The 27,986-nt window shown below is 41.5% G+C and overlaps 1 protein-coding gene across 4 annotated transcripts in view; it reads right to left on the bottom strand.

The window, feature by feature from the left end:
- SBF2 (SET binding factor 2) overlaps nucleotides 1-27,986 on the bottom strand; it is a 523,890-nt gene that overhangs the window by 436,856 nt on the left and 59,048 nt on the right. For all 4 annotated transcript variants that reach the window (XM_070073459.1, XM_008266103.4, XM_002708809.5 and 1 more), the window contains exon 2: nucleotides 4,999-5,084. Coding sequence is in view for 3 of the 4 variants with exons in the window: in XM_008266103.4 (XP_008264325.2) it covers nucleotides 4,999-5,084 (86 nt within the window). In the remaining variant the exon portion in view is untranslated. The remainder of the gene's footprint in view (nucleotides 1-4,998; nucleotides 5,085-27,986) is intronic.

Below are 27,986 nucleotides of genomic sequence, written 5' to 3'. Positions count from 1 at the left end.
TATTTATTCGAAAGTTGGAGAGTTACACAGAGAGAAGAGAGGCAGAGAGAGAGAGAGAGGTCTTCCATCCAATGGTTTACTCTCCAACTGGCCACAACGGCTAGAGCTGCGCCGATCCAAAGCCAGGAGCCAGAAGTTTCTTCTGGGTATCTCATGTGGGTGCAGGGGCCCAAGGACTTGGGCCATCTTCCACTGCTTTCCCAGGCCACAGCAGAGAGCTGGATCAGAAGAGAAGTAGCTGGGACTAGAACTGGCACAAATATGGGATGCCGGCGCTTCAGGCCAGGGCGTTAACCTGCTGTGACACATCGCCGGCCCCAGTATCATCCTATCTTTTACAATTTTTTTAAAAGTTGTCTTCATGTGTTTCTCAAACTTCTCTGACTTGCACATTATCTATCTATCTTTATTCTAAATAATTACTTATACAGCTAGCATTTTATACCCACATGCAGGAACTTACATTTTTACCTAATACATTTCATCTTCTTAGGTAGAAGTTCCGTAACTTCAACCTTTTAAAATCTTTGGAAGCTCTTATCTTTCTTTCTTTATTTATTTTATTTTATTTTATTTTTGACAGGCAGAGTGGACAGTGAGAGAGAGAGAGACAGAGAAAAAGGTCTTCCTTTTTGCCGTTGGTTCACCCTCCAATGGCCGCCGCGGCCAGCGCATTGCACTGATCCGAAGCCAGGAGTCAGGTGCTTTTTTCCTGGTCTTCCATGCAGGTGCAGGGCCCAAGCACTTGGGCCATCCTCCACTGCACTCCCGGGCCACAGCAGAGAGCTGGCCTGGAAGAGGGGCAACTGGGACAGAATCCGGCGCCCCGACCAGGACTATAACCTGGTGTGCAGGCGCCGCAAGGCGGAGGATTAGCCTATTCAGCCACGGCGCCGGCTGGGAGCTCTTATTCTTTTATTCAAAATGTTCACTGTCTCATTCTCCTTTCATGAATATTCCTCAAAAAATAGGACACAGAATTCCCTTCTATCCTCTTTATATTCAGTTCCTTGACTGGAGAGTATTGATAACTAGGTAAGATAGATGACTGCTGTCCTATTTGTGGTACTCATCATATTCTAAACAGTTTGAAGAATTCCTTATACTTCCTGGTCCTCAAATAGCACGCCACACTGAAGCTACTTCTCCCCTGTTACACCTGCAAAATGTTGAGTAGGAGCTTTTATTTCTCTTGTTAATCTACACTTAAAGAAGACTGGATTTATACTGAAGACAGTTACAATCACCTGTGTATAATTTAACTAACTGAATTAATCTCTTAATAACCTCACATTTGGAAATCCTAAATGAATGTTTCTTCCTTTTTCTAGCCAAATTTATTTCTTACAGTGCTATAGTCTTCCAAGATAATTACACAGTCCTAGAAATGCCTCAGTGCAAGCAATCCCTAGTGAAGATTATGGTATGTTTTCTGAGTTATTCACTTCTGATACAGCATATTCTAAAAAGAAGTTAGTACCAAAACAATACAATTTTGCTGATGTCTAAGACCTAGCCAATCAAAACATTTATTCCCATAATCAGAAATAGATTCTTAGCCATAGAATGTCTCTGGAAAACAATTCTTTAATTTTCTTTGAAATACTGTCACTAAAATTAACTCCAACTTTATTTATATGACTGTCTGTGGTTCCCATGTATACCTAAAAAGCACAAGAAAAAGATAAAAATATCCCAGAGTTGAAAAAGCAGTCATTATGTTTGGTTTAGCTTATTTTCATATTTTTATTTTTAAAACGCATCCAAATTAAAGTTTGCCACTTCTGAATGGAAGAAAAAGAAGACAATTTTTATGTTAAAATGGGAATAAAATCTTCAGTATCTAAATTAAATTTGGAGTTTGACGTATCAGTGAATAACCAGCTAAAATCCTTTTCCATAGCCCTAAAGTTTAGTTTCAGGTTGAACACTGTCATCTTTTGTTTAAATTTAAATGTAGCAAATACATGTTACCTAGGGAGGAGAAGGGGCAATAAGAAGTAATTTCAATATTGTATTATTAACCAAACCCTTACAAATTCTTAATACACTACCACCAGGCATCTAATTTATTTAAGTTCATCATAGTCAATCAATCCCATACATCTGTTAGACATTAACACTGTCATAAGCTCAAAATCTCCCACCACCTTGAATGGTTAAGATGCACCCCTGTAAATCAATGGATAAGAGTCACTATCACACTAGAATCAACAAGACATTAAGGGATTGAGTAAAAACACCTTCAATTAGAGTAAAAAAAAAAGTAATTATTTAATTACTTTTTAATTGTTTATTTGAGAGGCAGAGAGACAGAGGGTGCGTCAGTCTTTAAGCCAAGAGCCAGGAAGTCAATTCAAGTCTCCTACCTGGGTAACAGAAATCCAAATACTCAACTCATCACTGCTGCTTCCTGGGGTCTGCATTAGCAGGTAGCTGGAGTCAAGAACTAGAATCAAACCTGGGTATTCCAGTTATGGGATGCCATATCTAACCACTACGATAATTACCACTCCAGATTAAAAATTTTGTTTCTCTCTGATCTTGAAACTACCAGAGTCACTCAAGACCACAAAGCATTTCATTGTCAATCCAGTTTTTGTCATTTATATACAGAATAGTCACATTTCTAAAAGCTCTAAGAATAGTACAAAAAATAAAAAATCAACAGTAATTTATTCTACTTTAAAATATGGATTTTGAGAGACAAATTTATTCTATAATTGATAAAGCACAATTGAAATAAAAAATCAGAATTACTATCAATTATGGAAAAACTAAAAGAGAGATCCTCCACCCAGCAGTACACTCCTTAAATGACTACAAGAGCCAGGGCTGGGCCAGGATGAAGCCAGGAGCCACATCCAGGTCTCCTGCATGCATGGCACCAGTCCAAGCACTCCATTGCTCAGGCATATTAGCAGGGAGTTGAATCAGAAGCGAAGCATCCAGGATTCGATCCAGTGCCCAGATGGAACGCCGGTGCTGCAGGCTATAGCTTAACCCACTATAGTAAACATCAGCCCCAGATCAAATATTCTTTAAATATCAATCCATCCCCAAAAATCTTGGAACTGCTATTCTGAGAATCAGCCAAGCAGTCATCTAGGAAAAAATTAAGTGGGGAAAAATTCTGTCTACCTTTTGGCATCTGTATTTCACTAATCCAGCAGCCCATGACCGCATCTTTTATTGGAGACACTGACAGCACTTGAACATAGCAGTATCTATCACACAGAGAAGAATTACCCATTTGCTAAGTAGTTTTACAGACAGACAGACAGACACACACACACACACACACACACACACATATATATATATATATGCCCTGGACCCTTGCTACTAGAGAAACAACACAGGTATTGTGGGTGTCTATTCCTTTGCCTTTCAAAACACAAAAGCCATCCCTTCTTAGTTCTGGCTAAATAGCTAAGCCAATGCATGGTATCTCTCACTGCCCCATAATGTCTGTTATTGTTGAAACTTATAAAGGTGTATCACAGTTCATATTGCTAGGCTGATGTAGTTTCTTTCTCTCTACACTTCAATGTGAAAAAGTTTAAACCCAGCACCAAAATTTTTCCCTCCGTCTTCAATAAAAGGGACATTATAATAAGGTTTAAAGGCTTTCTTAGTACAAATGCCTGGCTACTCATACCATAAGACCCATCACTGATATGTGCAGCTTGTGAGGAGAAGAAAAAGGGAAGCAAGAAAGCTCTCCAGAAAGCCCCTTTTCCTTGGCTCCTCACATCCCTTCCCCATTCTGAATGCCAAAATTCAAGATTTACCCTTTCTATGGGCCTATAGAACCCAAAGCCTTCTTTACATGGCTGAATTATAACAACCAAAACTAACCACTTAGCAATGTATCTTTATCTTGGGTGAAGCAGAACTTTCTCATCAGCTAAGGTAAGAAAATGTAAAACCTTCAACATTAGTTTTATTCCTTATAGATATTTCTAACACATGCTAACCAGAGAATGAACAATTGTTCCTCTGGGATAGAGGCTGAAAGACGTAAAAACACAGCAACAACAGCAATATTGATTAATTATCAGCTACCTCCATTTACTGAGTGCTTATTTTACAGAAGACATTCTTCTGAACATTTGATGATTCTTTTTCCATTTCATTTTTACAACAACCTTATGAAATCCATATCGCTATTATCCTCTCCTGTTTTATAGATTAGGACTCTGCTGTTCAAAGTAGTTTAGTAACTTGTCAAAAGTCATATCAGACAGCTGGAATGTCAATCCAGTTGTCTGCTCCAAGGCCTTCACTCACATTATACCAAATGACTTTCATAAACACACACACATACATACGCACTCCAGTATGCTGAGAACCAAACTTTATTATAATCGTATTGCCAAATATTTTAGGGTTCACCTTTCCTGTCCTTCATTTTCACCACCATGGATCTGCCATCAGATTGAATTTAAATTATGTTTAATCATTAAATTCCTTTAAATGATGACAAAAGAGAAGGTTGATGGAATATGTTTTTATAAAGTAACTACAGACCCTGTGGCCAAAAAGAAAAGAATTTGGATTGGTGAATTCAAGACCAAACTCAAACCATGACTGGGCATCATTAAACAAACCTTTGGTATTTTGTTTGTGTTTTTGTTTTGCCTCCACTAATAATAACCTGGCAAATCTCAGAAAAAATCCAATAAATATTTGTTCAGTGATAAATTGCCAGTGAAGTTACTAGGCTAGAATTTTCCTGCTTCCAAATACATGAAGATTACCAATTTCATCTGTAATGTTAGAGATAAATTAAAATAGAAAAAGAACAGCATTACAGACATCCCATAAACAATATATTAAAAAATTAGTATTGCCCTTGAGAGACTAGGAAGGGACAGTATTATTTTCAGTAACACAGTACAGCTAAATAACAAAATTACTTAACAGAAAATGTAAAGAGAAATACAACATAAAGAGAAAAATATTATAAAAGTATAAAGATATAAACCAATTTACCAATTCAATGCCTTGTGGAAAAGGGGTATCATCCCAGTCCTTCTGTGGGAATCTCTGGATTATTTTCCCCAGACCTTCTCCTGACCCTGTTAATAAAATCAAAATGAATCATTATAAAAACACTATTACTTCTAAATGAATATTTGTTGAATAAACTGATTAGTTAATTAAACATTTTCAAGTTTCAAAGGACATGAAATAGCCATATTCTAAGCTTAATGATGATTTTTTTTTTTTTTTGACAGGCAGAGTGGACAGTGAGAGAGAGAGAGACAGAGAGAAAGGTCTTCCTTTGCTGTTGGTTCACTCTCCAATGGCCGCTGCGGCCGGCGCACCGCGCTGATCCGATGCCAGGAGCCAGGTACTTCTCCTGGTCTCCCATGGGGTGCAGGGCCCAAGCGCTTGGGCCATCCTCCACTGCACTCCCTGGCCACAGCAGAGAGCTGGCCTGGAAGAGGGGCAACCGGGACAGAATCTGGCGCCCCGACCGGGACTAGAACCCAGTGTGCCAGCGCCGCAAGGCAGAGGATTAGCCTAGTGAGCCGCAGCGCCAGCCGTTAATGATGATTTAATAGGCAATCCCTATGTTACAGACTATCGAAAAAATTGACACATATGAAAAACTAAGAAAAGCAGACAGGGGCATGAAATCTAAGATTCAACCACATAATGACAATAATTGCCTTTGGGACTTAATAAGGAAAGTAATTTCAATATCCTAAGTTAAAATTTAAGAAGAGCTTTTCTATGAAGACACAGTAATTTTAAGTGACAAAGTAATGTAAGTACTAAGCTTCAGTTATGGATAACAAGTACACCTAATTTTAAAAATTACATCCAGGATAAATCAATAACCCAATAATATGAAAACAACCCAATTTTAAAAAAGGGGCGAGGGGGAGAAAAAGCTCTAAACAGATACTTTACCAAAGATGACACAGATGGTTAATAAGCATATTAAAAGATGTTTAAAATCATAAATCATCGGGGGAAAGAAATTAAACCCACCTATTAGAATGGCTAAAATGTTAAAAAGTCTGACTATACCAAGTGATGGTGAAAACGCAGAGCAGGGCCAGCGCTGCAGCTTAATAGGCTAATCCTCCACCTGCGGCGCTGGCACACAGGGTTCTAGTCCCAGTTGGGGCGCCAGATTCTGTCCCGGTTGCCCCTCTTCCAGTCCAGCTCTCTGCTGTGGCCCGGGAGGGCAGTGGAGGATGGCCCAAGTCCTTGGGCCCTACACCTGCATGGGAGACCAGGAGAAAGCACCTGGCTCCTGGCTTCAGATCAGCGCAGCACGCCGGTCACAACATGCCAGCTGTAGAAGCCACTTGGAGAGATGAACCAATGGAAAAGGGAAGACCTTTCTCTCTGTCTCTCTCTCTGTCTAACTCTGTCAAAAAATTAAAAAAAATGCAGAGCAACTAGAACTCTCATACACTGCTAGTAAGAATGTAAAATGGTACAACCCCTTTAGAAAACAGTCTATTAACTTCTTAAAAAGTTAATCTGACAGTCCAATCCCTAGATAATGGTTTCTAAATCTAATTCTTAAAAACATAAAAATTTTAAAAGGAGGAAGATAAAGCAGACAAACACTTGATTCTAGCACCTGGTACAGGATCCATACAAGGAGAGCCTGGAGCATCTTGTAGAAACAAAATAAAGGATTGCTCAAAAAGGGGTGGGGCGGAGCTGGAGTCAATGTTATGGCGCAGAGGGTTAAGCTGTGGCCTCCAATGCCAACATCCCCTATCAGAGTGCCAGTTGATGTTCTGGCTGCTCTGCTTCCAATCTATCTTCCTGCTAATGTGCCTGGGAAAGCAATGAAGCATGCCCCAAGTACGTGGACCCCTGCCACTCTTGTGGGAGACCAGGATGTTGTTTTTGGCTCTTGGCTTGGGCCTGACAGCCCTGGTCGTTACAGCCATGTGGGAGTAAACTAGCCACTGGAAGATCTCTCAAAATCTGCTTCCTTATCATCCTGCATTTCAAATAAATAATAAAAATAAAACTTTAAAAATAAAAGGCAGGCCATGTCAAAAGGACAAAAGAGCCTATCTGAAATTGTTCCCAAGTACCAAAATTAAACAATGTAAATAATTATAGTAATTTCTGTCAGATTATAATGCAGTATAAAATAAATACACATAAATATTTACTAATAAAAATGACTGATTGAAGAACTATAAAGGGAAGGATAAATCTCTTAGAATATCACGTATATAGGGCCGGCGCCGCGGCTCACTAGGCTAATCCTCCGCCTAGCGGCGCCGGCACACCAGATTCTAGTCCCGGTTGGGGCGCCGGATTCTGTCCCGGTTGCCCCTCTTCCAGGCCAGCTCTCTGCTGTGGCCCGGGAGGGCAGTGGAGGATGGCCCAGGTGCTTGGGCCCTGCACCCCATGGGAGACCAGGAAAAGCACCTGGCTCCTGGCATCGGATCAGCGCGGTGCGCCGGCCGCAGCGCGCCGGCCGCGGCAGCCATTGGAGGGTGAACCAACAGCAAAAGGAAGACCTTTCTGTCTCTCTCACTGTCCACTCTGCCTGTCAAAAAATAAAAAAAATAAAAATAAAAAAAAAAGAATATCACGTATATAACTCTCACTTCTTGGAGGTAAACTTTAGTTCCCCTCCCCCTGGGAATGGGCTGGACTTAGTGATTCTTTTTTCTTGTTTTTGACAGGCAGAGTTAGAGAGAGACAGAGAGAAAGGTCTTCCTTCCGTTGGTTCACTCCCCAAATGGCCACCACGGCCGGCGCTACGCTGATCCGAAGCCAGGAGCCAGGTGCTTCTTCCTGGTCTCCCATGAGGGTGCAGGGCCCAAGTACTTGGGCCATCCTCCACTGCCCTCCCAGGCCAGAGCAGAGAGCTGGCCTGGAAGAGGAGCAACCGGGACTAGAACCCGACGCCCATATGGGATGCCGGCACCGCAGGCAGAGGATAAAAAGTGAGTATCACCTTCATGGTAACCATCCCAAAAAATTATAACCCCAGTATAATAACCAGAAAATATCTGACAAGTCCAAATTGAAGGACATTCTAAAACATGCCTGATAAGCACTTGTCAAAACTATAAAAGTCGGCCAGCGCCGCTGCTCATTAGGCTGATCCTCCGCTTGCGGCACCGGCACTCAGGGTTCTAGTCCCAGTTGGGGCGCCGGTTCTGTCCCGACTGCTCCTCTTCCAGTCCAGCTCTCTGCTGTGGCCCGGGAAGGCAGTGGAGGATGGCCCAAGTACTTGGGCCCTGCACCCACATGGGAGACCAGGAGGAAGCACCTGGTTCCTGGCTTCAGATCGGCTCTGCGGCGGCCGTTGCGGCCATTTGGGGGGTGAACCAACGGAAGAAAGACCTTTCTCTCTGTCTCTCTCACTGACTAACTCTGCCTGTCAAAAAAAAATAAAAATAAAAAAATAATAAAAGTCATCAAAGAAAGGAAAAACTCAGATATTAGAAGAAACTCAAGGAGACATAGGGCCACATAAAATACAATCTTGAACTAGATCCTGGATGACAAAGAGAAATCAAAAGAGAATTTGTGAAATCCAAATAAAGTTTGTAGTTTAGTTAATTTGTCGACTTAGTAGTGGAGTAATGCTAATTTCTCAGTTTTGGCAAATTATGATTGTGTAAGATGTTATCACTAGAGCAAATTATGTGAACAGTATAAGAAAATGTACCATATTTGTACCCTTTTTTCTACATACAAAATTACTAAAAATAGTTTATTAAAAATATTATCCAAGAGTCGGCACTGTGCCTGCAATGCCAGCTTCCAATATGGGTGCTGGTTCATGTCCCGGCTGCTCCTATTCCAATGCAGCTCTCTGCTAATGGCCATGGGAAAGCAGCAGAGGATGGTCCAAGTGCTTGGGCCTCTGCATTTGGAGAGTGAACCAGTAGATGGGAGACCTTTCTCTGTCTCTGTAATTCCACCTCTCAAAAAAATAAAATCTTAAAAAAAAAAAAAAAGAGTATCCAAGGGGCACGCCTTTGGCCTAGTAATTGGGGGATGCGAGGACAGGAAGAGCAGAGGGGAAGGAGAAGAGTAATTTACCCCAAAGTTCCATGTTCCCACAAATTTTTAGAATGGAGCCTTATTGCAAATAATGTCTTTGCAGGTATAATTACTTAAGATGAGATCATAGTGGATTAGACTGGGCCTTAAACCAATGACTAGTGTCGTCAGAAGAAAACAGAGACAAGACAAACACATAGGGGAACAGCCATGTGCAGATGAAAGCAGAAACTAGAGTGATGAAACTCCAAGTAAAGGAATGTCAAAGACTGCCAGCAACCACAGAAAGCTAGGACACACACATGAGAACAGACTCTTCCCCAGAACCACCCAAAAAGGAATCAACCTTAATTTAGTTACCTTAATTTAGACTTTCTAGCCTCTAGAACTGTTGGCAGAACAATTAGCCACCCAGTTTATATCAAAACACTACCAGGGAGGTTGGTGTTGTAGCTTAGCGGGTAAAGCCGCCACCTAGAACACCAGCTTCCCATATGGGTGCCAGTTCATGTCCCAGCTGCTCCACTTCCAATCTAGCTCCCTACTAATGGTCTGTGAAAGCAGCAGAAGATGGCCCAAGTGCTCGGGCCCTTGCACCCACGTGGGAAACCTGGGTGAAGCTCCTGGTTTCATCCCGGCCCTGCCCTGGCTGTTGTGGTATCTGGGGATTGAACCAGCAGATGGAAGCTCACGCTCGCTCGTGCTATTTCAAATAAATATTTATTAATAAATTTTTAGAAAGTATTTATTTATTTGAAAGACAGAGTTACAAAGAGACAGAGGCAGAGGCAGAAGCAGAGAGTGAGAGAGATCTTCCATCTGCTAGTTCACTCCCCAAATGGCCAAAATGGCCAGAGCTGAGCCAGGCTGAAGCCAGGAACCAGGTGCTTCTTCCAAGTCTCCCACATGAGTGCAGCAGCCCAAGCATTTCGGCCATCTTTGAGTACTTTCCCAGGCACATTAGCAGGGGGCTAAATCAGAAGTGAAGCAGAGGCTGACACTGTGACATAGCGGGTAAAGCCGCCATCTGCAGTGCCGGCATCCCATATGGGTGCTGGTTTGAGACCCAGCTGTTCCACTTCTGATCCAGCTCTCTGCTAGGGCCTGGGAAAGCAGTAAAAGATGGCCCAAGTCCTTGGACCCCTGCACCCGTGTGGGAAGATCCAGAGGAGGCTCCTGGCTCCTGCTTCGGATCAGTGCAGCTCCGGCCATGGTGGCCAATTGGGGAGTGAACCATTGGATGGTTCTCTCTGCCTCTCCTGTGTAACTCTTTCAAATAAATAATAAATAAATCTTTAAAAAAAAAAAAAAAAAAGGAAGTGAAGCAGCCAAGACTTGAATCAGCACCCATATGGGATTCTGGCACTGCAGGTGGTGGCTTTACCCACTCTGCCACAGCAGTGGCTCCATAAATAAATCTTGAGGGAAAAAAAAAAAAAGACCACAAAGAAGGCTAAACATTTGATAATAAATATATCATATTTTTTGAAGATTAATTTGGTATTTGATTTCATCAGAAGAAAAGCCCAAGGGGGAAAAAAATTACCATGTTATAATATCCACCAGTTGGTCACACCCCTCTTCTTGGAGTTACACAGGATAAACTTACTACCATTCTAACATGATAATCCTTCAAACATTTAAAGAAATTTGTTTATGTTCATTTTATTTGAAAGGCAAAGATACACACACACACACACACATAGATCTTCCATCCATTGGTTCTCTCCCCAAATTCCTGGAACAGCAGGGCTGGGTCAAGCTCAAGCTAGGAACTTTTAACTCCATCCGGTCTCCACATGGAGGGGCAGGCATCCAAGCACTTGAGCCATCATCCATTGTCTCCCAGGGTGTGCATTTGCAGGAAGCTGGACTGGAAGTTGGAGTAGCCAGGATTCAAACCAGGCACTCTGACTCTGATACAGGATGCAGGAGTCCCAATAAAGACAACCACTGCACTAAACATTCCCCACCTCCACTTCACACATTTAAATACAGTTAACAAAAATCTTTTCTACTGCCTCCTCCGCCATACCTCTCCTCAATCTCTCAATCATCTGTTTTTCAATTTTAAATATTTCAATTTGTGTCATAGGTCCTAATTTTTGTATAGTTCAGAACCTAGGTTCAGGATTCAAACTACCTACTTATATTTTAACCCATTTCTACCACTTACTTTCTATGTAAGCCTGAGAGAATGACATTACTACTCTGGGCTTCATTTTCCCCCACATGTAAAATGGAGGTTCTACTGCCTATCAGAGTTCTTGTATACCATATGCCAGTATGAGCATGTGCTATTTGTCACAGTAGCACTCAGAGCTGAAAATAATACTTGAAATTATTAAGTTGGTATGACTGGCACAGTATAGACAAGAGAACTATTGCTCTATATAACTACACTACAATAGTGAAGCTTGGTCTTTTGGTGACAAGACTCTTCAATTTATTATAATTGTTTCTGAACACAATATGTACAACTCTTTAAAAAAAAAAAAGTTTGGGAGCTAACTCTGTGGCGTCACAGGTTAAGACACAGCCTGCAACACACCATCCCGAATGGACACTGATTCAAGTCCTGGCTGCTCCACTTCTGATCCAGTGTTCTGCTAACAGGCCCAGGAAAGCAGGAGATGTCTCAAGTGTTTGCGCCACTGCCACCTAAATGGGAGATCCAGATGAAGCCACTGGCTCCTGGCTTCAGCCTGGCCCAGGACCAGCTGTTGCAGCCATTTGTGAACCAGCAAATGGAACATCTCTATCTCTCTCTTTCTCTGCCTTTCAAATAAATAAATAAATCTAAAAACAAAAAAACCGATACTCTCCTGTATTTATTCAAAAGGTATTTCAGGCTGGGTTATACTGCCATCTTTTAAATTTCTTTAGTTAGCTCAATACACTCACTTTTTAAGTCTTTTGTGTGCTACATACTGCATTTATATTTGCATATCGAAATTTTTTTATTAATTTAATATTTTTATTTAAGGCATATGTGCCTTAAAAAGAAATTATTTTGGGCCGGCACTGTGGCACAGCTGGTAAAGGCAGCATTTCATATGGCACTGGTGGGAGTCTAGGCTGCTCCACCTCCTATTCAGCTTCCTGCTAATACAACCGGGAAAGCAGCGGAAGATGGTCCAAGTTTTTGGGCTCCTGCACCCACATGGGAGCCCAGAAGAAGCTCCTGGCTCTTGGATTTGCCCAGCTCTGGCTGTTTTAGCCATCTGGTAAGTGAACCGGTAGATAGATCTTCTGCTCTGTCTCTCCCTCTTCCTCTCTCCCTTCCTCTCTCTCTTACTCTGCCTTTGAAATAAATATTTTTTAAAAAAGAAATTATTTTAAATTAATGATCTGATAGGTATTGACACTCATGAAAACTATTTCAGTAAAATAAAAACAAAAATTGGAAAAATGGAAACTATGTTATACTAAAATATCACAAGAAGTTACTCCAGAAAATATTTTCCAAAAAGCCTCTATCAATATTAGTTTAATTCTGATTAAAAATTTTTTATTTTTGCAACTGGAATCAAAATTCCCACAAGGAAAAGATTTTATTTAAACATGGTATTTGGGCCAGCATTGTGGCATAGCAGGTTAAGCTGCTGCCTGCAACATTGGCATCACATATGGCCATCTGTTCAAATCCTGGATGCTCAGACACAGACACAGCTCACTGTTAATGTGACTGCGAAAGCAGTGGAAGATGGTCCAAGTCTTTGGGGTCCTCCACCCATGTGTGAGACCAAAATGGAGTTCCAGGCTCCTGGTTTTAGCCTGGCCCAGCCCCAGCCACTGTGGCCATCTGGGGAGTGAACTAGCAAATGGAAAATCATTACATCTCTTGCTCTCCCTCCCTGCCCCCCACCCTGTAACTCTGATTTTCAAATAAATAAAATAAATTAAAAAGAAAAAATAACGTATTTATATATTACCGGCATTAGCACCAGTCTTTCTGTCCTATCCTACCCAAAACAATCTGCTTGGGATTTCAGCCTGACGTCTACAACCTGTTCTTCTCTACTTCATTAAGAGTATCATCTCAGAGGAAATGGCGGAAGAAAAAGCACAATGCTAGACAATCACCTTCTAATCATTTGGGCACATAAAACTGATTGTGTGTCTTAAGGAAACAGAGACTAATCAAAGAAATCCAAGGAGCAGACACTTTGGCAGAGGCATGCTAAGCTACCACTTGGGACTCCCACATCTGATACTGGAGTGCCAGTTCAAACCCTAGCTACTCTACTTCTGATCCAGATTCCTGCTAATGCACTTGGAAGCACCAAATGGTATCTCAATTACTTGAGTTCCTACCACCCATGTGGGAGACCCAGATGCAGTTCCTGGCTCATTGCTTTAGTTTGGCCCAGCCTCAGCTCTTGTAGCCACTGAGGCAATGAAGCTGTGATAGAAACATCTCTCTGTCTCTGTCTCTTTTTCTCCACTTTCCCCACCCCAACAGTCCTGTCATCTGCCCCTCAATCTCTTTTTTTAAAAAAATAATATTTATTTATTTGAAAGTCGGAGTTACACGGGGGTGGGGTGGGGGATCTTCCATTCACTGGTCCCCTATCGGCTGCAACAGCTGTAGCTGCACCAATCCGAAGCCAGCAGTAAGGAGCAAGGAGCTTCTTCCAGGTCTCCCACGCAACTGCAGGGGCCCAAACGCTTGGGTCCTCTTCTACTGCTTTCCCAGGCCATAGCAGAGAGCTGGATCGGAAGTGGAGCAGCCAGGACTTGAACCAGCGCCCATATGGGATGCCAGCACTGCAGCCGGTGGCTTTATCCGCTAAGCCACAGCACTGGCCCCTCTTCAATCTCTTTTTAAGAACAAAATTTATTATTATCTATTTATAAACAAAATTAAGATGAGTTCCATATTCAACCTGCAAGTTCCAAGTTTCCCATCCCACTTTTTTAAAAGCAGATTTCAGCAAATGACATTTTTCTCAAGTGTTATGTTCTTATTCACCAGAAGATTTATTATAATGCCAAAATACACAAAAAAATCAAAGCTCACTGAAGTAGATCTGAATGTGACCAACTTTCAAAGGATACAGAAAATAAAAACTTTTCACTCACTAAAAAGAAAGCACACAGGAAATCATTCTACAAAAGGCTTCCTATTTTTGATCCATTTCACATTTAATGAAAGAAGCATGTTAATTTAAACTGAAACAAGCCACCTTGTGGATATTCAAAAATGTAGGTGGAAATGTAATATGACTTTCTAAGTTTCTAATATGATTTTCCATTATTCAAAAGGTTCATTTGGAACACATATAATTATTGTTTACAAACTTAGTAAAGGGTTCATAGACTTTCACAGATGTGAATAAGAATGAATTTTAAAACTGAACCAGATACATATAGTACAGATACACCATTATAAATCAAACTTCAGCTATATAACTTTAGTTTCCATAAATTTACAATTTACTGATAATATATAAACCTAACAACTTAGAGAATTTAACAACTAAGAGGAATGGTGAAAAAAAGTGAAAACTGGAATTACACGGCTCACTATGCTAATCCTCCACCTGTGGCACTGGCACCCCGGGTTCTAGTCCCAGTTGGGGTGCCGGATTCTGTCCCGGTTGCTCCTCTTACAGGCCAGCTCTCTGCTGTGGCCCAGGAGGGCAGTGGAGGATGGCCCAAGTGCTTGGGCCCTGCACCCACAGACCAGGAGGAGGCACCTGGCTCCTGGCTTCGGATCAGCACAGCGTGCTGGCCCCAACGCGCCAGCCGTAGCAGCCACTTGGGGGGTGAACCAATGGAAAAGGAAGGCTTTTCTCTCTGTCTCTCTCTCACTGTCTAACTCTGCCTGTCAAAAATAAATTAATTAAGTAAAAAATAAAAAAATAAAACTAAACATATGAGTGGTTTTTCAAGATGGTGGCACAGGGAGGGAGCTTACTGCTCTAGTTTAGGGGAGGATAGTTTAAAAAAAAAAAAGTGGATAGAGTGCAATTTCAGGGAAGGGTTAGAGAGAAAATGGCAGAAGAAACTCCACACAACCTGTGGGGATATTGTGGACCTTAATGGACGGTGTGAATGCACACAGCTTGGGACCTCAGCAGCCAAGAGCCTCAGCACCAGCTTTGGAGTGAGATGAGACCAGACTGCAGTAGCCCAAGCCATTGGTGATAAAGCTGTGTGAACAGCCTGGTGTGGGCCCAGCTTGGACCCCTGTGGGGGACAGTGTAACTGTCAACCTAGAAGGAAAAAAAGGGGAACACATTTCTCTCTCCTCAACCAACTGGTACCAGCATCTTGTAAGTAGCCGGGGAGGGGGGGGGGGTTGCCATTTTGGACATATGTTAACAGCTGAACCAGCTCATGTCCGGCACCCAGCAACCAACTGAGAGCAGATGCCTGAGTCTGACTGGGAGAATTGACAGGGGCTGGATACAATCTGACTGTGGGAGTCTTGTGTGCCAAGACTGCATGAGAGGATTTAAGGTGTGGCTGGAACTTTGGGTAGTCACTCTGGGTGGCTCTACATGCTCAGGGCTCCAGATTCCCTGGTGAGGGTCATTGCTGCAGGATTTGTGTTCACACCAAGGACTGCCCAGATCCTTTGTATGGTTCTTGTGGCAGTGTAAGTGAAAATTATACTCACAGGAGCTAGCAACCACGCATTGGTCTCCTTGGAGAAGAAGAGGTAAGCATGAGGCAATGTCAACAGAGCAAAACAAACCTCCCTAATGGGGTAGGGGGAGAAGAGATTTAACACACCCAACTTAGGTGTCACCTTGGACACTCTCTTTACCCTGGAGCACTGAGCAGATCTGCCTGGCCACACCCAGTACATGCCTCTGGATATTCACTGAAAGAGCAGACACTCCACTAAGCCACAGAGACACAGTCCGAAGATAAAAGGCATCACAGGGCTTAAAAACAAAACAAAAGAAAAAACAGCAACCAAGTAGTATCTCCACAAAAGCCTAAAAATAAATGCAGCAATTCAAGAAACAAGAATAAAGAAGACAACATGACACATCCAAAGGAACAAAACCACACTTCAATATTAGAATGTGAAGGGGCCAGTGCTGTGGCTCACTTGGCTAATTCTCCGCCTGAGGTGCCAGCATCCCATATGGGCGCCGGGTTCTAGTCCCAGTTGCTCCTCTTCCAGTCCAGCTCTCTGCTGTGGCCTGGGAAGGCAGTGGAGGATGACCCAAGCGCTTGGGCACCTGCACCCGCGTGGGAAACCAGGAGGAAGCACCTGGCTCCTGGCTTCGGATCGGCATAGTTCCAGCCATAGTGGCCATTTGAGGGGTGAACCAATGGAAGGAAGACCTTTCTCTCTGTCTCTCTCTCTCACTGTCTGTAACTCTACCTGTCAAATAAAATCTTAAAAAAAAAAAAAGAATGTGAAGATGAAGAGAGTGGAAAAAAATGCCAGAAATGGAATAAAAAAATTTATTTTTTTATTACTCAGAAGTAATCCACAAATAAAGAAATCCATACATGACATGAATGAAAATTCTTCCCGTAAATTGAGATTTTAAAGAGAAATCAAAATGAAATATTAGAAAGGAACAATTCAATAGATTAAATACAAAATGCAGTGGAAAGTCTTAACAACAGTTCTAGTGAAGTAGAAGAAAGACTAAGTTAGAAGACAAATCTCTGGAAATTTTTCAGTCAGAGCAAAAAAAAAAAAAGAAGAAGAAATTAGAAAACTAAAAAATGTGTTTGAGATTTATGGTATCCTATTAAATAATCCAGCAGACAGTCTTAGGAGTTCCTGAGGGCATGGAAAGAGAGAACGGATTAGAAAGCCTTTTTAGTGAAAAAATTACAGAAAATTTCTCTAATTTGAAGAAACGGATGTCCAAATACAGGAAGCACATACAATTCCTAATAGACATGACCAGAAAAGATCTTCACTATGACACACTGCAGTTAAACTCACCACAGTAAAACAGAGAAGATTCTAAAATGTGCACAAGGAAGAGTTAGGGAGAAAACAGCAGAGGAAACTACCCAAATTGGAGGAATACAGTGGACATATATGGAGGGCAAGGACACGCACAATTTAGGACCCCAGCATCTGAACGCCTCCACACCAGAATTGGAGAGTGAGGTAAGACCAGACTACAGCATCCCCAGTCACTGAAAAAAAAAAAAAAAAAAAAAAAAAAAAGCTACAGGAAAAGCATAGAGGAATCTGGCTTGGAGTCTCATGGGGTATAGTGTACCTGCCAAACTAGAAGAGAAAAAACAAAGGGGGTGAATATTTTCTCTCTCCCCTATCATCCAGCAAAGATGTCCTGTAACAAGCTGACAGACAGCAGGCACCATTTTTGACATACATAACAGCTGCTCCAGCTTGTGTCTGTGCCCAGCAACCAGCAAAACAGAGACTCCTGAGAATGGTGGGGAGAAGAGACAGGGGGCTGGGTGCTCGTGACTGTGAGAGGTTTGTGTGCCAGGACTGTGAAAACACTGAGGCTGCGTGGGAGGACTCAGTATGGCTGGGACACTGGGCTGTCACTGTGGGAGGCTCCACAGGATCAATGCTCCCTAGTTACCTGGGTGAGGGACATTGCTGGGAAATCTGAGCTTACACTGAAGACTGTACACATCCTTTGTGTGGTCCTTGTGGCAGAGGATGAATAATATACTCACTGGGGCTAGCACCCAGGCTCAAGGAAAGGAGCTCAGCTGAGTCTACGCCAACAGACAAGAAGAAAGTTCCCCTCCAATTAAAAAAATACAGAGATTTACCACACCAAACCTGGGTGTATCACCTCACAACACACACTTCACCCTGGAACACTGGATCAGAGCTCTCTGGCCACAGCCATCACATGCCCCTTGTATTCCCTGAAAGAAGACACTTCACTAACCCACTCAAAGTCCAAAGATAAAAGCCACAACAGTGGAAAAACAAAAAAGAAACCACAAATGCTGAATAACAAACACACCAATTCAACATGACACCCTGAAAAGAACAATACTTCAATACCAGATTGTGAATATGATAAGACTGAAGAAATGCCAGAAATGGAATTCAAAAAATTGATCATAGGATTACTTGGAAGTAATCACACGAAAATGCATGAACTAATGAAAGAACTGAAAGAAAATTTCTCCCATGAAATTGAGATCTTAAAAAGAAATGAAAATGATATCTTGGCAATGAAGATTTCAGTAGAACAAATAAAAAATACAGTGGAAAGCCTTAACAGAATCAGTGAAGCAGAAGAAAAAACAGCCGACTTAGAAGACAAAGCACAGGAAATTATACAGTCAGACCAAAAACAAGAAGAAGAAGAAATTAGAAAACTAAAAAACACTGTTGGGAATCTACAGAATACTAACAAACGACCCAACATACAGGTTCTAGGAGTTGCTAAAGGCACAGAAACAGAAAGCATTAGAAGGCCTTTTTAGTGAAATAAAAAGATAAAATTTCCCCAATTTGGAGAAAGAAAGGGACACACAAGTAAGGAAGCACGTAGAACTCCTAACAGACATGACCAGGAAAGATCTTCACCACGACACATTGTAATCAAACTCTTCACAGTAAAACATAAAGAAAAGGTGCTAAAATGCGCATGAGAGAAATGCCACATTACTTTCAGAGGATCTCCAATTAGACTCTCAGTGTACTTCTCATCAAAAACTCTACAGGCTCAGAGAGAATGGCAAGATATATTCCACGTCTTAAGAGAAGGAACTATCAACCAAGAATATAAAACCCTGTCAAGCTCTCACTTATGAACGAAGGTGAAAGAAAGACCTTCCATGACAAACAGAAATTGAAATAATTAGTTCACCAACTGTCCAGCCCTGCAGAAGATGCTTAAGGAGGTGCTGCACACAAAAATACAGAAACATGGTCATTACTATGGAAGAAGGTAAAGGAAAGAAATCTCTCAGTAAAAGTATAAAGGAAATCCAAAGCAAAAATTGGGAATATTCATGGAAAAATGGCAGGGCAAAGTCACTACTTATCAATAATCACCTTGAATGTAAATGGCCTTATGTCTCCAGTTCAAACACAAAATGGATGAATGGATTAAAAACAAAACCCATCTATTTGCTACCTACAAGAAACACAACTCATAAACAAAGGTGCATGCAGACTGAAAGTAAAAGAATGGAAAAAGGTATTCTCTGCTAACAGAAGCCAAAAAAGAGATAGTTTAGCCATCCTAATATCAGACAAAATGACTGTAACACAAAAACTGTTAAAAGAGAGAAAGAAGGACACTATATAATGATTAAGGGATCAATTCAACAGGAAAATGTGACTATTATAAATGCATATGCACCTAATTACAGGACACCTGGCTATTTAAAAGAAATGTTAGCTGGCGCCGTGGCTCAATAGGCTAATCCTCCACCTTGCGGCGCCGGCACACCGGGTTCTAGTCCCGGTCGGGGCGCCGGATTCTGTCCCGGTTGCCCCTCTTCCAGGCCAGCTCTCTGCTATGGCCAGGGAGTGCAGTGGAGGATGGCCCAGGTGCTTGGGCCCTGCACCCCATGGGAGACCAGGAAAAGCACCTGGATCCTGGCTCCTGCCATCGGATCAGCACGGTGCGCCGGCTGCAGCGGCGGCCATTGGAGGGTGAATCAACGGCAAAGGAAGACCTTTCTCTCTCTGTCTCTCTCTCTCACTGTCCACTCTGCCTATCAAAAAAAAAAAAAAAAAAAAAAAAAAAAAAAAAAAAAAGAAATGTTAAGGGATCTAAAGGGAGACATAGACTCAAAGACAATAGTAATAGGGGATTTCAATACCTCACTTTCAGCAATGGACAGAACAACCAGACAGAAAATTAACAAGGAAACAGCAGAGTTAATTGACACTATAAACCAAATGGACTTAACAGACATCTACAGAACTTTACATCCCTAAAGCTGCAGAATACAAATTCTTCTCAGCAGTACATGGAACTTTCTCTAGAACTGACGACATGCTAGGCCAAAAAGCAAGTATCTGTAAATTCAAAAAAATCGAAATCATACTATACATCTTCTTGAACCAAAATACAATGAACTGGAAATCAGCAACTCATGAATCTTTAGAACATATGCAAACACATGGAGACTGAACAGCATGCTACTGGATGAACAATGGGTCATACAAGAAATCAAAAAAGAATTCAAAAAATGTCTGGAAACAAATGAAGAAGACAATACAACATATTAAAACTTATGGGATATAGCAAAAGCAGCATTAAGAGGAAAGTTTATAGCAATGGGTACCTGCATCAAGAATTGGAAAGGCACCAAATAAATGAGCTATCAATGTAACTCAAGTATACAGAAAAACAACAGCAAACCAAATGCAAAACCCCAATTTCCACTGAGATCTGGAACCAGACAAGAATGCCCACTCTTAACACTGCTATTCAATATAATCCTGGAAGTATTAGCCAAAGCCATTAGGCAAGAAACAGAAATCAAAGGCATACAAATTGGGAAGGAAGAAGTCAAACTATCCCTATTTGCAGATGACATGATTCTATATACAGGGGATCTAAAACACTCCACCAAGAAACTATTACAACTCATAGAAGAATTTGGTAAAGTAGCAGCATATAAAATCAATACACAAAAATCAACAGCCTTTGTATACACAGACAATGCCAAAGCGGAGACTAAACTTCTAAGATCAATCCCATTCACAATAGTTACAAAAAAAAATCAAATACTTTGGAATAATTTTAACCAAGGATGTCAAAGATCTCTGTGATGAGAATTATAAAACATTAAACAAAGAAATAGAAGAAGATACAAAAAATGGAAAAATCTTCCATGTTCATGCACTGGAAGAGTATCATCAAAATGCCCATTCTCCCAAAAGCAATTTACAGATTCAATGCAATACCAATCAATATACCAAGTACATTCTTCTCAGATATAGAAAAAAATGATGCTGAAATTCATATGGAAACACAGGAGACCCTGAATACTAAAGCAATTTTTTACAACAGAAACAAAGCCAGAGGCATCACAATACCAGATTGCAAGACATATTACAAAGCAGTAATAATCAAAACAGCCTGGCACTGGTACAAAAACAGATGGACAGACCAATGGAATAGAATAGAATTGCCAGAAATCATTCTAAGCATCTACAACCAACTTACATTTGACCAAGGAGCTAAAACTAATCCCTGGAGCAAGGACAGTCTCTTCAACCAATGGAGCTGGGAAAACTGGATTTCCACATGCAGAAATATACAGCAAGACCCCTACCTCATACTTTACACAAAAATCCATTCAAAATGGATTAAAGAGCTAAATCTACACCATGACACCATTAAATTAATAGAGAACATGGGGAAAACCTGCAAGATATTGGCACAAAGAGTTCTTGGAAAAGACTCTAGAGGAACAGGCAGTCAAAGCCAAAATTAGCAACTGGGATTAAATCAAATTGAGAAGTTTCTGTACTGCAAAAGAAACACTCAGGAAAGTGAAGAGGCAACTGACAGAATGGGAGAAACTATTTGCAAACTATGCAATGGATAAAGGATTAATAACCAGAATCTACAAAGTGATCAAGAAATTCCACAACAAAACAAACAACCCAATTAACACCATTGGTTGAACACTTTACTTAACAGAGAATTATTCTTAGGTGTTTAAACCCAATTGAAAGGTGATCCCTGTTCTGTCAAAAAAAAAAAAAAAAAAGAAAGAAAGAAAGAAAAAAGAAAAAAGAAAGTTGATCCCTGTTAAAAATAAGACTGCCAATAAGAGAAGGAGGAAATGTACAGTTCGGCACATGTTCCGTTGGATTTACCCCTAAGGGTAAGGCTGAAAACTTGCCATGGGACTCCAAATCCCATTAAGTTGGCATGTACCAATGTCATCTTTTTTTTTTTTTCTTTAAATTTAACAGGCAGAGTTAGACAGTGAGAGAGAGAGACAGAAAGAAAAGTCTTCCTTCCGTTGGTTCACTGCTACAGCCAGCATGCTGTGCTAATCCGAAGCCAGGAGCCAGGTGCTTCCTCCTGGTCTCCCATGCAGGTGCAGGCGCCCAAGCACTTGGACCACCCTCCACTGCACTCCCGGGCCACAGCAAAGAGCTGGACTGAAATAGGAGCAACCAGGACTAGAACCCAATGCCCATATGGGATGCCGGCGCCCAAGTGGAGGATTAACCAAGGGAGCCATGGCGCCGGGCCCCTCAATGTTATCTTAGTAGTTCAAGTGATCAGTTTAAGTTCATAACTGATCATAAAAATAGGATTAAGTGTCAAAGGGATCACATTTTAAATAAGAACAAATGTTTGCTAATAATAGAATTAAAAGAGAGACAGATTCAACATGGGAAGCAGGCCACACAGCAAACTCAGGGAATGACAAATGCCCTAAACACCACTCTGGCCTCAGAATCAGCCCTTAAGGCATTCAGATCTGGCTAAAAAGTCCATGAGGGCATTTTAGCCATGGAAAGCCAAGACACTTTGGCAAAAAATAACCTACATGAAAGATCTCTTTGAGTGAGATCCTGGTAGAAAGAAGCAGCCATCAAAGAAGGAGGTATTTTCTCTAAATGGAGGAGAGAACTCACACTTCGATTATGGCCTTGTCTAAATAATGTCAGAGTTTGTGGACTCAAGAGGCTTCCATAGCCTTGGCAGCTCATGCCAAGAGCCTTGGGTGGTCACTGACATCATAAATAAGAGTGTCAATTGTTAAATCAACAACAAGAGTCACTGTGCACTTGCTCCCCATGTAGGAGCTCTGTCCTTAATGTGTTGTACTATGAGAATCAACGGTAAAACTAGCCTTCAAACAGTACTTTGTACTTTGTGTGTCTGTGTGTGTACAAACTGTTGAAATCTTTACTTAGTATAGAATTGATCTTCTGTATATAAATATAATTAAAAATGGATCTTAATGAAAAATGGGATAGGAGAGGGAGTAGGAGGTGGGATAGGAGAGGGAGTAGGAGGTGGGATGGGAGTGGGGGTGGGAAGGCGGGTATGGGAGGAAGAACTGCTATAGTCCAAAAGTTGTACTTATGAAATTTATATTTATTAAATAAAAGCTTTCTATAAAAAAGAGAGAGAGATGGGCAAAGGACTTAAACATATTTTTCAAAAGAGGAAATGGTCAACAGACACATGAAAAAATGTTCAGGATCACTAGCTGTCAGAGAAATACAAATCAAAACCACAATGAGTTTCACCTCATCCTAGTTAGAATGGCTTTCATACAGAAATCAACAAACAACGAATGCTGGCAAGGATATGAGGAAAAAGGTACCCTAATCCACTATTTGTGGGACTGTAGACTGGTAAAACCACTATGGAGGACAATATGGAGAATCCTCAGAAATCTGAATATAGACCTACCATATGACCCAGCCATCCCACTCTTGGGATGCTCCTCTTCCAGTCCAGCTCTCTGCTGTGGCCTGGAAAAGCAGTGGAGGATGGCCCAAGTGCTTGGGTCCTGCACCCGCATGGGAGACCAGGAAGAAGCACCTGGCTCCTGGCTTCGGATCAGTGCAGTGCCGGCTGTAGTGGCCGTTTGGGGAATGAACCAACAGAAGGAAGACCTTTTTTTCTGTCTCTCACTGTCTATAACTCTACCTGTCAAATAAATAAAAATACACAGCAAATCATTAACAAGGCTTATAAAACCTTACTTAATAAAAAAAAAAAAAAACAGTTCCAAAGGGACAAATACCATATGATCTCCCTGATTTGTGAGAACCAATAGAGCACCCAAAACAAAATACAGTGCAGTGAAATTGATACTTTTGAGAAGCAATGACTTAAACAGCCCTTGTCTTGACTGTTGAGGAACAGTTTGTGTTTTTTTTTTTTTTCTTAATGTAGAATGGGACTGGGAATGGGAGAGGGAGGAGGAGGTGGGTGAGAATGGGGGTGGGATGGTGGGTATGATGGACAGAATCACTATATTTCTGAAGTTGTACTCATTAAATAAATGGTTATTTGAAGATAAAAAAGAAAGAAAATCAAAATAATCCTAACTCTATCACAAATGCTTCTCTTGTTCAACAGCTGAGTTACTTATGTCAACTGGCTCCATACCTCTTCTCAGGGCAATATTCTTCATCTTCCAACCTATTCCTACAACTTTTGGGATTGCTCAAAACTCCTGTATCTTTGAAGCTTACTGCTTGCCTGAACTACAATCTTCAGCTGCCATACTGTGGCAGGAGGGAATGGGTGGGGACAACGACATTCTCCTTTCAACACAGAACTTAATCTAAATACAAGCTGAACAGATAAGTCTAGTTCTAGGACACTGACCCTCTCCTATTCTTCCCATTCTACTGAAAAATTAGGCCATTCTAGGTCACACCCAGAAACTATCAATTGATATTTGCTATTCTCACAGGTAAAAACAAACTCAACCTACTCCCATGAGCCACGCCGTACTTAAAGACAGCTACTATGTGTTCTCAAAGGTTATATGATCTACATTTCCCTTAACATATTGTTCACTCTTCCAAGTACAAGGGTCTTTTTCTCAAACATCAGTACATTAAAAATATCAACATTAATTATAATAAATAGATATAACCTAAAATATAAATACTCCCCTAAAGTTGATATCTTTAAATTAATCTGAGAAAGTCTTCAAGGAAATACATCGCTACAACTTGAATGAATCCCTGAAAAGTTCATGTGATGGAAACTTGGTCCCCAGTACAGCAATGTTAAGTAGAACCTCTGGGAGGTGACTGGGTCATGAGGGCATAGCCCTCATGAATATATTAAACCATTCATGACTGGCCAGCACTGTGGCTCACTTGGCTAATCTTCCGCCTGCAGCTCCGGCACCCCAGGTTCTACTCCCGGTTGGGGTGCCAGGTACTAATCCCGGTTGCTCCTCTTCCAGTCCAGCTCTCTGTTGTGGCCCGGGAAGGCAGTGGAGGATGGCCCAAGTGCTTGAGTCCCTGCACCCGCATGGGAGACTGGGAGGAAGTACCCAGCTCCTGGCTTCAGATCGGCGCAGCACTGGCCGTAGCGGCCATTAGGGGAGTGAACCAACGGAAGGAAGACCTTTCTCTCTCTCTCTCACACTGTCTATAACTCTCTCTTTTTCTCTCTCTCTAACTCTGCCTGTAAAAAAATAAAATTTTTCAAAAATTTTTAAAAAAATTCATGATTAATGTTTTGTCTAGCCAAGTTATGATACAGCAAGAAGGTTCTCATCAGATGCCAGAGCCACACTCTTGGACTTACCAATCTCCAGAACCATGAGCTAAATAAACCTCTATTCTTTATAAATTATCCAGTCTATGGTATTCAACTATAGCAACAGAAAGTAAACAACCAAATAATAATCAGGATATCTGAGGCTTGTTTTATCTTTGTCTGTAACTAGTGACCTTAGGCAAATCTGCTAACTTCTCTGAGCCTTGGTCTGTCTACCTATACAGTGAGGGATCTTAAATCCCTTCTGCCTCTAAAATTCTATGCATGTTTAAACCTCCCAAAAATGTGAAATCCAAACACCTACCACTAGAGGGCATAAAACAATGGCTGCTGATCTGAAAAGTAGACTAAAATTTCCCCTATATAGATGATCTCCCAAGGAAAATTATTAACAGTTTAATGAACAAAGTCTCAATATCTGCTGGCAAGGAACTCTCAGGCTACTGCCTAACACTGTTATTTTGTATGATACAGAATAACAAACCTTTTTCTGAACTAAATTTATCCTAAACCACATTGAATACTACAAAGACATGCTTATTGTATAATATTGAGAAATCAATAATTTTGCAAATGAAGAGGGAGAAGAAATAGGACAGAAAAATGTGACAGAGGAACAGGAGGAGCAAAACAGAAGCAACCACTTTTGGGGAATTTTTTTGTGTCATAGTATGTATGTGTCTATTGAGGTATTACAGAAATGCATTACCATTATAATGCAGAATAGTTAGCCTCTCCTCATAACTCAGCTGGGAAACATTTCCATGTTAAATTATCAGACACATTTCTTAGAAACAGCTTTAAAATCATTAATAGCCAAGAAATGTAAACAATGAATGGATAAGGAAAATGTGGTACATATACACATTTGCAACAACATGGAAGGAACTAGAGGTCATTATGATAAGCGAAATAAGCTAAGCACAGGAAAACAAACATCATATGATCTCACTCATTAGTAGAATCTTTAAAAAAACAGGTGATCTCAAAGAAGTGAAAAAAGGTAATGGTGGTGACCAGATGCTGGCAAGGGAAAGGGGAAGAGAGAAATGGGAAAAGGTTGACTGACAGGTACTAGTAGCGAGACAGGAGTAAGAAGTTCTGGAACTCTGTTGAATAATAGGGTGACTATATTCTGAATATTTCTCTATTTTAAAAAGTCTACTGGGTCAGCATTGTGGTACAACAGGGTAGGCCATAGCCTACAACACTGGTTCCAATTCTGGCTACTCCACTTTTGATCCAGCTCCCTGATAATATACCTGGGAAAGCAAAAGAAGATAGCCCAAATACTTGGGTCCCTGCCACCCATATGAGAGACCCAGATGGAGTTCTAGGCTCCGGGCTTCAGCCTGGTCCAACCTCAGCTGTTGCAGCCATTTGGGGAGTGAACCAGTGAACGGAAGAGAGATCGATCTCACCCTCTCTCTGTGCCTTTCAAACAGCACCACTGTTTGTACCACCAGCATCCCATTTCAAGTCTCAGCTGTTCCACTTCTGGTCTAGCTCCCTGTTAATGGCCTGAGAAAGCAGTAGAAGATGGCCCAAGTGGTTGGGCCCCTGCCATCCATGTGGGAGACCTGGATGGAGTTCCTGGCTTGTAGCATCAGTCTTGCTCAGCCCCAGCCAATGCGGCTATTTGGGGAGTGAACCATCGAATGAATGGAAAATCTTTCTCTGTCTCTCCCTCTCAATCTGTAACTGTCATTAAAATAAATCAATCTTTTTAAAAAATATAGATGGCAAATTTCTTTTTCCAAATTGCATTTTAAATACATTCTCTGTCTACAATGCTCTCCCCTTCCACGTTCTAACTACAAGTTTATCTTAGAGAAAACTACAATCTGGATAGTCCAAGTCTTTTGTTTTTTGCGCAACTCTTCTCAAAAATTGAACTTCTAGGGGCTGGTGCTGTGGCGCAGCGGGTTAATGCCCTGGCCTGAAGTGCCAGCATCCCATATCCAGCTCTTTGCCAATGCACTTGGGAGAGTAGTGGATTATGGTTCGAATACTTGGGCCCCTACCCCCAAGTGGGAAACCAAATGGAGTTTCATATTTCTGGCTTTGGTCTGGCCTAGCCCATTATTGTAGACATTTGGGGAGTGAACCAGTAGATATAGAAAGAGAAAGAGAGATATCTTCTAAGTGCCTTGCAAGTAAATAAATTTTTATTTAAATAAATAAACTAGGCAGAGGATTTAAAAACAGTCAATTCACTCATAATCTTCAGTGTCCCATATCTCCTAAAATGCATCACCACTCAGCCCACCAAAGCTTTCTCTAAAACAAGATATTTAGGGAAAGCATTGTGGCATAGCAGGTATAGCCACTGCCTGCAATGCCAGCATCTCATATGGGCACTAGTTCATGTCCCAGCTGTTCTACTTCCTTTCTAGCTCTCTGCTGATATGCTTGGGAAAGCAGTGGAAGACAACCCAAGTCCTTGGGTCCCTGCACCCATGTGGCAGACCTGGATGAAGCTCCTAGTTCTCAGGCTGGCCCAGCTCCAGCAGTTGCAGCCATCTGGGGAGTAAACCAGTAAAACTAAGCACCCATGCGCTCTCTGGCTCTCGCTCTCTTTTTTTTTTTTTTTTTTTTGGACAGGCAGAGTGGACAGTGAGAGAGAGAGACAGAGAGAAAGGTCTTCCTTTTGCCGTTGGTCCACCCTCCAATGGCTGCCGCAGCTGGCGCACTGCAGACAGTGCACCGCGCTGATCCGAAGAAGGAGCCAGGTGCTTCTCCTGGTCTCCCATGGGGTGCAGGGCCCAAGTCCTTGGGCCATCCTCCACTGCATTC

Source organism: Oryctolagus cuniculus, chromosome 1 (genome assembly GCF_964237555.1).
Source record: "Oryctolagus cuniculus chromosome 1, mOryCun1.1, whole genome shotgun sequence".
Lineage (NCBI taxonomy): Eukaryota > Metazoa > Chordata > Mammalia > Lagomorpha > Leporidae > Oryctolagus > Oryctolagus cuniculus.
Note: the sequence above shows the minus strand (reverse complement) of the source record. Positions and strands in the feature narration are given on the sequence as shown.